The sequence below is a fragment of the Littorina saxatilis genome, linkage group LG15, assembly GCF_037325665.1.
Source record: "Littorina saxatilis isolate snail1 linkage group LG15, US_GU_Lsax_2.0, whole genome shotgun sequence".
In the NCBI taxonomy this organism is placed as follows: Eukaryota; Metazoa; Mollusca; class Gastropoda; order Littorinimorpha; family Littorinidae; genus Littorina; species Littorina saxatilis.
This window is the reverse complement of record NC_090259.1, coordinates 49,511,085-49,522,844: the sequence shown is the minus strand read 5'-3', so window position 1 is coordinate 49,522,844 and position 11,760 is coordinate 49,511,085. Positions and strand designations below refer to the sequence as shown.

General features: G+C 47.4%; 2 protein-coding genes across 3 annotated transcripts; one reads left to right on the top strand and one right to left on the bottom strand.

Annotated features, from left to right (window-relative positions):
- The first annotated feature begins 1,839 nt into the window (after window positions 1-1,839).
- Window positions 1,840-4,991, top strand: LOC138948049 (uncharacterized). The gene is made up of 4 exons (XM_070319578.1): window positions 1,840-2,199; window positions 2,844-2,917; window positions 3,664-3,774; window positions 4,375-4,991. Exons 1-4 carry the CDS (start codon window positions 2,060-2,062, stop codon window positions 4,989-4,991), a joined length of 942 nt encoding a protein of 313 aa, XP_070175679.1. The 5' UTR covers window positions 1,840-2,059.
- Window positions 4,992-7,272: 2,281 nt separating this feature from the next.
- Window positions 7,273-11,747, bottom strand: LOC138949545 (uncharacterized). 2 transcript variants are annotated; one of them, XR_011450328.1, is made up of 3 exons: window positions 11,700-11,747; window positions 9,719-11,189; window positions 7,273-9,683 (listed from the first exon to the last, which is right to left on the bottom strand). XR_011450328.1 is itself a non-coding variant. In XM_070321399.1 (2 exons), exon 2 carries the CDS (start codon window positions 11,165-11,167, stop codon window positions 10,262-10,264), a length of 906 nt encoding a protein of 301 aa, XP_070177500.1. In that variant the 5' UTR covers window positions 11,168-11,189; window positions 11,700-11,747; the 3' UTR covers window positions 7,273-10,261. The 2 variants fall into 2 exon arrangements, 1 of the variants encoding a protein (XP_070177500.1); XM_070321399.1 differs by having other exon boundaries at window positions 7,273-11,189.
- Window positions 11,748-11,760: the final 13 nt, after the last annotated feature.

The following is an 11,760-nucleotide window of genomic DNA, read 5'->3' as shown; positions in this document are numbered from 1 at the left end:
GCAAAACTTATTGTTTCCACCTGTTTGATGTTTCCTTGTCTGTCCAATCCGATCTGGCCTCCATCGTTCTCATCGTTCTCTTTTCACTCAGTTTGAGAAACATGAGCTCTAGTATGTCACACCAGTATATTTAGGTTTCAAAGCTGAGGCGCACGAAGCGAAACTGGGAGAACTGGATGGGAACAAGCCACGGAGTCTGGTTACTTAAAATCAAAACAAATCTCAATTTCCACCAATCCGAGCACGCAGCTGCGTACCGCCTATTTGGGTGGCACCCAGTTTTTCTTCGTGCACCTCGAGCCCAGCTCCAGTGTGTACGCGGAGACCTCCTCCCATTCAGATGTCTAACGTTGTTCCCGTTGTGCAGGTCAGCCAATGACGCCTCCTCCATACCCCCCACGTGGTGCAGAGCGGAACATGCCACCAAGGAGAAACACCGCAGGTAGGTCACGTGACTGCTCTCCGTTGGTCTACATCTTGACGTCACAGGACATATGTATTAAACACCACTAGCTGTCACTTTATTTGTTAATGTAATCTTGAAACAGGGCACAGTCTGAATTTTGGGCCCCCCCCCCCCCCCCCCCCGGACGTACAGGGTCTTAAGAGCATACCCCCGTATCCTTCGACTTTGACCGACGTAACCTCAACCCAGACCCTCCCTTTTGACAAACAGAGAACCCAAAATCTCGCTCTGACCATGACCGACATTGACCTTGGCCTTGCCGTATGGACTAACGGCCTTCCACGGCTCCTATAGTGAGCTCAAGGAGAGTGGATCAAGGACAGCTGTGACCTTGACCGACATTGGCCTTGACCTTTCTTGGCCTTGATCTTGCCGTATAGACTAACGTACGACCTTGCACAGCTCCTCTCAAGCTCACAGGGAGCGGATCAAGGACATCTGTGACCTTGACCGACATTAACCCTTCTTGACCTTGCCCTTGCCGTGTAGACTAAGGACCTTACACGGCTCGTAGTGAGCTCACGGGGAGCGGATCAAGGACAGCTGTGACCTTGACCTTGACCTTTATTGACCTTGATCTTGCCGTACAGACTAACGACCTTACACAGCTCCTCTCAAGCTCACAGGGAGCGGATCAAGGACAGCTGTGACCAGCTGCGCGTGCTGCTGCCCTACGTGCGGGGAAGGAAGACCGACATGGCGTCCATCCTAGAGATGACCGTGGACTACCTCAAGATCGTCAACAGCAAACTGCCACACGATTTCCACGCCCACGTGAGTCTTGTGTGTGTGTGTGTGTGTGTCTGTGTGGGTATGTGTGTGTGTGTGTGTGTGTGTGTGTGACTGTGTCTGTGTCTGTGTCTGTGTGTGTTCATTTATGATACATGTAGTAGGAGACACGTCTTGTGTTCATCTTGCAAACACTCACGAACTGGCCCAGGCTGTTACATGTGATACCGGCACGGTTGGCCTAGTGATAAGGAGTCCGCTCCGTGATCGGGAGGTCGTGGGTTCGAACCCCGGCCGAGTCATACCTAAGACTTTAAAATTGGCAATCTAGTGGCTGCTCCGCCTGGCGTCTGGCATTATGGGGTTGGTGCTAGGACTGGTTGGTCCGGTGTCAGAATAATGTGACTGGGTGAGACATGAAGCCTGTGCTGCGACTTCTGTCTTGTGTGTGGCGCACGTTATATGTCAAAGCAGCACCGCCCTGATATGGCCCTTCGTGGTCGGCTGGGCGTTAAGCAAACAAACAAACAAACATCATACAGGAACACGGCATCCGAGCTGGAACTTTGCGTGTGTGCGTCAAAAAAACACAGAGTAAATACAAGCATAGTATAGAGAACTGGGATGTGGTCCATCCCACAGACTGATAGACCTAGAGCTCATCAACAGACAGATAGACCTAGAGCTCATCAACAGACAGATAAATTGCGTTTAACGCCCAAAGAAAAGTGATACATGATTCAAAACTAACAGACGCCGAGAGGTGTGCCAAACTAACAGACGCCGAGAGGTGTGCCAAACTAACAGACGCCGAGAGGTGTGCCAAACTAACGGGTATCGAGTGACCGACAGGTGCTGGACGTGATGACCAAGGGAGGCAACTCGCCGCCCCTTCGCCAGCCTCGTTCCAACGCCAGCAGTGGGCGTGGCTCGAGGGGCGGACGTGGGCGTGGCTGTCGGCGGAGTACCGCTTCCCCTGTACGCGCCGTGTCGCTACAAGACAGGTCAGTCAAACCTCCACTTCTCTTTTCATTCTTGTCTTTTCTTTTAGTCTTCCTTCCAGCTTGATCAAGTACGAGAGATCGCACGCACGCACGCACTGGGGGGCACGCACTGCACGCACACGCACACACTCACCGGCACTCACTCGCACACTCACACACACATACACACACACACACACACACACACACACACACACACACACACACACACAATCACTCGCTTGCTCGCTCACTCATTCTCACTTACTCGCTCACTCTCTCTCACTTACTCGCTCTCACTTACTCGCTCACTCACTCACTCACTCTCACACACAACACAACCACACACACACTCACACACCCAATCTCAGTAGGTCACTGATGGCAGACACTCTTATTCCCAGATGAAAGCGGGGCCACACAGTTGAATATTGGTGCCTGTTCAAGTGGAAGGGTGCTGGTAGCGAATGTAAAGGTATACATAGATCTGCCGCATAGTCCCGAATGCATCCATCAGAAGTGACGTGACATGCTGAAAGAAGACCGACTGTCAGAGATTGACTGGGTGGGACTCGTAGGGCTAAATCGGATTATTGCCTTGGTTGGCTTTTTTTGTTGTGTGTGCAAGGAAAACACGTTTGACCACAATGCATTGCGTGTTGCAGTGCGCAGAGCCGGATGTTGACGCGGTCCCTATCACGTGATACCACCAGTCCTGTGTGCACCATCAGCTCGCGAGGTAATGACGTCACTGTCACCATATAACGTAGGGTTGTGTCACTGTTGTCATGGTGATCATCTCCACCATCATTGTTATCAACCCTCAGGCCTTCGCCTAAAGTTAACCCACATATCAACAGGCACGGTCCGGTGTCAGAATAATGTGACTGGGTGAGACATGAAGCCTGTGCTGCGACTTCTGTCTTGTGTGTGGCGCACGTTATATGTCAAAGCAGCACCGCCCTGATATGGCCCTTCGTGGTCGGCTGGGCGTTAAGCAAACAAACAAACAAACCCACATATCGGTGCTGTGTGAAATGAGATTCGACTCGTTGCCTCCGTTCTAGTAAAGTAGTGCACGACCTGATCATGCTCCGTGGGGGTGTAGAAAACGTCCTGCCAGGGCGGAGCTAGAAGATGACGTCATCATATGAAACGAGCTGCATCTTAGTGCACCCTCTGTTCCTATCTGTTGATGGTAGTCACGAGAAATTGACCTGTCTATTTATTGATACGGCTGACTGGTTTCCCATCACTGATTCATAAATTCATATTTTTCTTATGCGTTGAATACATTTCTATGTTGATGTGGGTGTTGATAACGTGTTAAGAAAACAGTGTAACACCCTTTTTAAGACCCCGTTTTCTTAGATTGACTGTATAATACCTGTGTAAATGTCCCCACTTTATGACTCTCTCCTTCTTAAGATCTGATTTTCTCCGGTCTTTAATGGGGGTTCCACTGGGTGTGGCTTGTGTGTACAGGGTCACGTACCGGAACCAAGGGCACTAAGCGGAGCTCTCCGCACAGCGTGGTTATGTCCCCTGGCAGTCACGGCGTGTCCAACCTCTACTTGGCAGAGGTCAAGGACAGAGGTGGGTTCAAGGTCACTGTTGGTGTGGGTATGGCCATGGACACAGATCCGACATGTCTTTGGTATGATGCAGTCCCCTGGCCTAGTCCTATCAGAGAGTGAGAGAGAGAGAGAGAGTGAGAGAGAGAGAGAGAGTGAGTGAGTGAGTGAGTGAGTGAGTGAGAGTGGGTGAGTGAGTGAGTGAGTGAGAGTGAGAGTGAGTGAGAGAGTGAGAGTGAGAGAGTGTGAGAGAGAGAGTGAGTGAGAGAGTGAGAGTGAGAGAGTGTGAGAGAGAGAGTGAGAGAGAGAGTGAGAGAGAGTGAGAGAAGAGCATGAACAGAGCTTAATGCACCGTTAATCTGTTTTTACAGGTTTGGTTCTTCGTGAAAGTCTTTTTTTTGTGCAAGGCGTCGTATATGTTATTGTACTGTTCCATACAAAGCCAAGGAGCCGGGGAAGGGTAGGCCTGTTGTGTGCAGTATCATGAACTCAGGCTGTTATTGACTGTACGGTCTCTCACCGGGCGGCGAGGGGTAGTTGAAAAAAAGCTTGTTTGTATGCTTATGAAGTTATGCCACAACCCTGTAAGATTCAATTTGATTTTATTTGATTTGTATTGCAGGCGGTCTGCAGCGTGAGGAGAGCGTCATCGCCACCAGCATGAGTCTGCCCACCTACCTGCCAGCCTCCCACCTCTTCTCCGACCCGCCCCCCTCCCACTGCTACCCCCCGCCCCCTCACACAGCGGGCCCGCCTAGCCTGACCACCTCCACGCCCAACGAGTGCGGTCTGTCCGTGCCCCGTCTCTACGCCTCGGCTCACCTGACTGTGGACCCAGGCTTCCTGTCGCACGGCGCCATGGCAACACCCTCCCCCCTCGCCAACCCCATCACCACACGCTACTCACTGGGGGGCGGGGAGAGGGAGGGAGGGGGCGCGGCTTCCTACGCGGACCCCTCCCCCGCCTACTACCACTACTTCTCCAGCCTGCCCGACATGGGCCCCGCCTACACGCTGGCTGGAGGGGGCGGGATGGGGGGCTGTGGGGGTGGGGGGGCCATGTGTGTGGGGGACTACATGTCGTCTGGCTCGCCCTACCCTCTCTCTAACTCATTCGCCTCCGCCAGGCTGCCCGTGGCGCCTCCCCGCGGCAAAGGAGACGCTACTCCGCTGTCGTCCGCGCCAGGTGGAGATAATCCGTACGGCATGACGGACACGACTCCCAAGACGTCAAAGTGAACACACTGTTGTGACTGTCCTTCATTCAGGTGACGTCATTGGTAATTCGTGGCCTCTGAGTCCAGGTGACGTCATTAGCAATTCGTGACTTCTGAATCCAGGTGACGTCATTAGCAATTCGTGACTTCTGAGTCCAGGTGACGTCATTAGCAATTCGTGACTTGAGTCCAGGTGACGTCATTTGCAATTCGTGACTTCTGAGTCCGGGCGTGGATTTGGCACCCACTGTGTGCTACACGTTGTGCTAGCGAGCAAGAAAGAGCTGACATGGCAGTGCTGATTTTGTTCTGCATTGATTCACATCTTAAATCATCACGCACTGAGTCGCTGTTACTTTCTCCTTCTCCCCCTCCCAACCTCCTACGCTTCTCTCTCTCTCTCTTCGCCCCCCCCTCTCTCTCTCTCTCTTCGCCCCCTCTCTCTCTCTTCGCCCTCTCTCTCTCTTCGCCCCCCCTCTCTCTTCGCCCCCTCTCTCTCTCTCTCTCTCTTCGCCCTCTCTCTCTCTTCGCCCCCCCTCTCTCTTCGCCCCCTCTCTCTCTCTCTTCGCCCTCTCTCTCTCTCTCTCTCTCTCTCTCTCCGCTCCCTCTCCGCTCCCTATCTCTCTCTCTCTCTGTGATGACATGGCACAGCTGATTTTGTTCTGCATTGATTTACATCTTAAATCACCAGTCGCTGTAACTGTGTCCTGCCCCTCCCAATCTCCTACCCTTCACTTCTCTCTCTCCCCTCCCCCCTCTCTCTCTCTCTCCCCCCCCCTCTCTCTCTCTCTCAGTCTCTTCATCTTCCCCTCTCTCTCTTCATCTTCCCCTCTCTTCATCTCCCACTCCTCTCTCTCTTCCCCTCGCTCACTCTCTTCCCCTCCCTATCTCTCTCTTTGTCTCTCTTTGTAAAGCAAACTAAGACACCTGGCTGGAAGGTGCCAGACTTGTCTCCCTTTCAAGTTTCTGGAGGACCAGTTGAGACATGGTCAACTCAGTAACTGACCTTTCACCTCATGAGAGCAGTTTGGATGATTTTAACGAATAACTCGCCTTGTCAACTTGCTAACGGCTATATTACTGTAGTGATAGACAGTATTCTTTATATAACGGCCGGGACAAACAATAGCTATTTAGTTTCGCTTCAGCTTCAGTTTATTTGTGTTGGATCTCTTATGATTTGTGAGTTTATTTGATGAGAAAGTGACTTCCATTTCCTAGGAACTAGCTAATGGGTGAGTGTTAAAAAAATCACATTATCATTTTCTGCCCTGTTGTTATGGTTACTGACCAAAACACAATTTGCAATGTGAGAATAGTATTCGTTATACAATGTGTGTAATGATGTTATGTAATCAGCCCACAATGTCACCTTTGTGTGGCTTTTCCACAGTCCTGGAGTGAATACATGGGTATCGTTTTCTGTATTCTAAAACTAGTTTTCTTGTAACCTGTACTTCCCCCCCCCCCCCCCGAAGCTTGGCACTCTTGTCTTAGTTTCTTTTCAAGATGTGTGCACATCATTTTTATTTTTGTCTTGGTTTTTTTTTCATGAAGATTTTTTTTAGTTAAACTGGATTAGAGATGAAAAATTTAAATCAAAATATTGTTTTCAAGTTTAAGTTTTAATTAAGGCGAATGACAGCTACAGTGGTGTGTTAGTGTGTGTTGTGTGTTGTGTGTTAGTGTGTTGTGTGTTAGTGTGTGTGTGTTTGAAGTAAACATTTCTGAGCTACTGTTCATACATATAATTTCTTTTATTTTAATTATTTTGTAGGAACATTCCCATCCTCAGTTTTATGATTTTAATATTTTGGTGTGTGTGTGTATGTGTATATGTGTGTGTATGTTTGTGTGTGTGTGTGTGTGTGTAAGTTGTTGTTAGAAGTAAAGATTTCTGAGAAACTATTCATACATAAAATGTTTTCTGTTCTTATTTTGTGGCAACATTCCCATCGTAGTGATAAGGGGGACAATCAGGCTGAATCACATACTGTTTATTTTTGTCTCCCCTGGCAGCTGTTGTGACTGAGCGCTGGGATGTTTCACTTTGTTTTGCGTTAAACGACACAGATACTCAAGATACAAATCACTTTTTTTTTGTGTGCACAGGAACCAAAGCGAGTCAGCATTTTGTGATTATGAATAAATGGTGACAACACTATGTATGTGTGTGAAAACTGTATGTGTGCTTGTTCTGTGTGTGTGTGTGAAATTCATGATCATGACATGAGACAAAGAGAGGGAGAAAGAGACATGGAGGGAGGAAAGTCCAAGAGAGATGTATCGCACGAAACAGCTCATAAAATATCACATTTAATTATTTTCATATTGACAATTTCTCAGCAATACACATACATTCATAATATATACATATGTAAACACAATTGTGTGCCGATACTTTCACATACAGTGGAACCATACAACTTCAAAAACAAGGTCTGAGAAACCATTGTAGACTCTACGTTGAGCGTCAAGACCATGGGCGGCGGGTCATTTCCTGGACGGGATGTATGAACACTCTCAAGGGACACAACTCTTCCCTCCATCTGACAAACACCCACTGGCTAGACAATAACCTTTGCACTCATGGTCATTGAACCGTGCATATGTGTGGCACCCATTGTGCAGGTTGGTCACATTTTTTAATTTAAAGCAAAGATTGTACCTATTCTTCATGATTTCTGCATCTAGTCACTGATGATAAGGCAAAGATTGTACCTATTCTTCATGATTTCTGCATCCAGTCACTGATGATAAGGCAAAGATTGTACCTATTCTTCATGATTTCTGCATCTAGTCACTGATGATAAAGCAAAGATTGTACCTATTCTTCATGATTTCTGCATCCAGTCACTGATGATAAGGCAAAGATTGTACCTATTCTTCATGATTTCTGCATCTAGTCACTGATGATAAGGCAAAGATTGTACCTATTCTTCATGATTTCTGCATCTAGTCACTGATGATAAGGCAAAGATTGTACCTATTCTTCATGATTTCTGCATCTAGTCACTGATGATAAGGCAAAGATTGTACCTATTCTTCATGATTTCTGCATCCAGTCACTGATGATAAGGCAAAGATTGTACCTATTCTTCATGATTTCTGCATCTAGTCACTGATGATAAAGCAAAGATTGTACCTATTCTTCATGATTTCTGCATCCAGTCACTGATGATAAGGCAAAGATTGTACCTATTCTTCATGATTTCTGCATCTAGTCACTGATGATAAGGCAAAGATTGTACCTATTCTTCATGATTTCTGCATCTAGTCACTGATGATAAGGCAAAAAAAGAAAATCAAAAAAATTCCTTAATTGTTTCCGATGCCCGATCAACCCTTTTTTGGTCCCTAAAACTTATTTGACCCTTCAAAAAAGTGTTGAAATGAAATCATTTGTTGGCAGACTTTGCAGGGAAAGTGACTCTTCTCCGACATCCAGGGGACACAGTTTGTGACCCGCTTCAACAAAAGGATAACAAAGTCGCTGTGGCCGAACAGAGATAACAGCAATAAACCTGAGCCATGGCCAACATTTTGGATTTTGAGATTTTTGCATTTCTGCACTCTACCAAATGTGTTATATCTATTCTGTAAATATCAATTTCAGATTCGCTTTGCAAATATATATAAAAATGAGGTTTTATTGCACTGCAGACGCAAAATAAGCACCCTTTTAACCCCCAAATCATTGTTTCTTTCTTCGCTTTTTTTTACTTAAAACAAATTTCATTTTCATTTTTTGTGATGCATATTGAAGAAAAGTTTACATGTAATCATTATCAGTCACTTTAAGCTTTAGAAGTTAAACTAAAACCTGTTGCTAGGGATTTTTTGCAAATTTACTCCTGTGACCTTCACACCTGCTTTTCTCAATATGGCCGCTTGAGTTTGAGCAACCTTTAAATCGCTATATCTCATCAATGCTAAATAATAGACACTTGTAGTAAAGACCATCTGAAAGCTGGTTATCTTCACTTTCAAGGGATACCAAAAAGTCGAAATGTCAAAAATGATACTTTCTTATCCTTTTGTGGGAGTGGGTCACGTTTGTGCAAGTTCCAACCAATAACAAGCCACATACGCCTGTGTAATGAAAAACAAACTTCAATCATTCAAAATATAAATTTAAAAAAGGATCAGACCTAGCGAATGTGATTGTTTGGTCCTTGTCATGGGAAACCAAGATATTACAATGGAACCCTCCTTTAAGTCCTCATGTTCTCACCCTCCTTTAAGTCCTCAAGTTCTCACCCTCCTTTAAGTCCTCATGTTCTCACCCTCCTTTAAGTCCTCGTGTTCTCACCCTCCTTTAAGTCCTCATGTTCTCACCCTCCTTTAAGTCCTCATGTTCTCACCCTCCTTTAAGTCCTCATGTTCTCACCCTCCTTTAAGTCCTCATGTTCTCACCCTCCTTTAAGTCCTCATGTTCTCACCCTCCTTTAAGTCCTCATGTTCTCACCCTCCTTTAAGTCCTCATGTTCTCACCCTCCTTTAAGTCCTCATGTTCTCACCCTCCTTTAAGTCCTCATGTTCTCACCCTCCTTTAAGTCCTCATGTTCTCACCCTCCTTTAAGTCCTCATGTTCTCACCCTCCTTTAAGTCCTCATGTTCTCACCCTCCTTTAAGTCCTCATGTTCTCAGATTCTGGGAGGTTTTAAAGTGGGATGCCACTGTATTACTTTTTCAACCAAATGTGACCTGTGACCTGTGACCTGTGACCTGTGACCTGTGACCTGTGACTTTCTTCCAGTTTCCTAATTGTGAAAAGTTATACATGTCTCAAGCATTGAGCGCTGTGTTACTGCTGAACTGAAGGAAAAGTTATACATGTCTCAAGCATTGAGCGCTGTGTTACTGCTGAACTGAAGGAAAAGTTATACATGTCTCAAGCATTGAGCGCTGTGTTACTGCTGAACTGAAGGAAAAGTTATACATGTCTCAAGCATTGAGCGCTGTGTTACTGCTGAACTGAAGGAAAAGTTATACATGTCTCAAGCATTGAGCGCTGTGTTACTGCTGAACTGAAGGAAAAGTTCTACATGTCTCAAGCATTGAGCGCTGTGTTACTGCTGAACTGAAGGAAAAGTTCTACATGTATGTATCAAGCATTGAGCGCTGTGTTACTGCTGAACTGAAGGAAAAGTTATACATGTATCAAGCATTGAGCGCTGTGTTACTGCTGAACTGAAGGAAAAGTTCTACATGTATCAAGCATTGAGCGCTGTGTTACTGCTGAACTGAAGGAAAAGTTATACATACATGTATCAAGCATTGAGCGCTGTGTTACTGCTGAACGCGACGCCATTCCTGCAAGGCAGCACGCACAACTTCTTCCTTCAGTGCAGGAAAGTATTGCCTGTAACACTCCGCGATCTCATCATCCCCCTGTAAGACAGTCTTGGTCAGGACACCCTCCTCATCCTCCACCATCAGTCTGTTGTTCACCACCACGACAGCTCGCTTCCCAGGGAACAGCAGCGCCCTCGGTGAATGGTCGAACGGTGTGGCGCGTGGAACGGTGAACACTCGGTCAAACTTGGCGTCAAAGTCGGACAGGTCGTCCGAGGGTCGTAGGGAGAAGAAGTAGAACCTGCGCCACTTCCCCATGAAGAAATCCAAGTCTTTTTTCGGCGGATCGTTGCGCTTGATGGTGTCCCCGTCGCCCTGCATGCGAAGGATCTGACCTTCGTGACGAACGTACTTGTACTCCAAGAAAGAGTCCACAAACACCGGCGACTCCTCTTCAAAGTCAAGAGACACTGCGCGGAAAGTGGGGAACCCACACCCACACTCCACAAGGTGAAGATCGCCCTTCTTCTCAAGGTCGTTGACAAGGACTACAAGGTGGTTGTCGGGGTCGATGATAGAGGAGGTGCAGGTGGCGGGGCAGAGCTGAGCGGAGAAGCCGAGAGCTTTGAGCAGGTACCAGGCGAAGGTGTTGAGGTTGTAGCACAGACCCCCCACCCCCGCCATACACTCCGCCTTGATGCTCCCCACGCTCGGCCGCCGGCGCTGCTCAGGCGGAACAGCCATCAAGGTCACGCTCTGAAAGGGCACGCTGACCTGCACCTGGGTCACGACCTCGTGTAGCAGTGCTTTCCTGTCGCGGGTGAGTCGCTCCGCCACGTTGCTGACGCCCCATGACCCCTCCAGGAAACACACCGCCTCTTCTCTGCTGAACATCTCCATTGCTCCGCCGTCACTGCTGCACCTGGCGACAGAAAGGAAACATTGTGGCATACAGTGGATACCCCCCTTTTAAGACCTAAAAAAGTCAGAAAAAAATCAGCTCTTAATTAAATTTACAGAGGTTGTGAACAGAACGTCTCTGAAAACAGGGTCCCAAGAGGCAGGCGCAGGGAGTCTTAAATTGGACCCGGAACAGAGCTTTGAACCCAACGGCTTCTTGCAGACAGCAGTAGTAGACACAACTGACAGAGCGCAGGTGTCATGATACAGCTTGAGGGTAGTGTTTTGTGGACTTGTGCGTAAGGTTTTGGGTCAGAACCTCTGGACAGACAGAGGGAACAGGAATTAAGTGTTCGTGTGGGGTCAGCCAGGACCGGAATAAAGTACTGCTGATCTTTGACCTTACACTGCTTTTGAATATGTTTGTCGGTCAAATAAAAACAAATAAACAATAGGTATAAGGTATTGTCAGCAGCGGCTGCCATTTACTCATATAATCGCAGTATGATTGGGAAATCATACCTGGACTTACCTTCCTCAAAGGCAGACCTGAGCAGACGATGTTTGAACATGGGAGATAACGCATATGACAA

Bases quoted from the DNA above. Each gene is read 5' to 3' on its own strand.
- LOC138949545 (XM_070321399.1), bottom strand. From the start codon at position 11,167: ATGGAGATGTTCAGCAGAGAAGAGGCGGTGTGTTTCCTGGAGGGGTCA.
- LOC138948049 (XM_070319578.1), top strand. From the start codon at position 2,060: ATGACCAAGGGAGGCAACTCGCCGCCCCTTCGCCAGCCTCGTTCCAAC. The intron at 2,200-2,843 runs GTCAGTCAAACC...TGCGTGTTGCAG, and splicing joins GCCGTGTCGCTACAAGACAG to TGCGCAGAGCCGGATGTTGA. The intron at 2,918-3,663 runs GTAATGACGTCA...TTGTGTGTACAG, and splicing joins GTGCACCATCAGCTCGCGAG to GGTCACGTACCGGAACCAAG.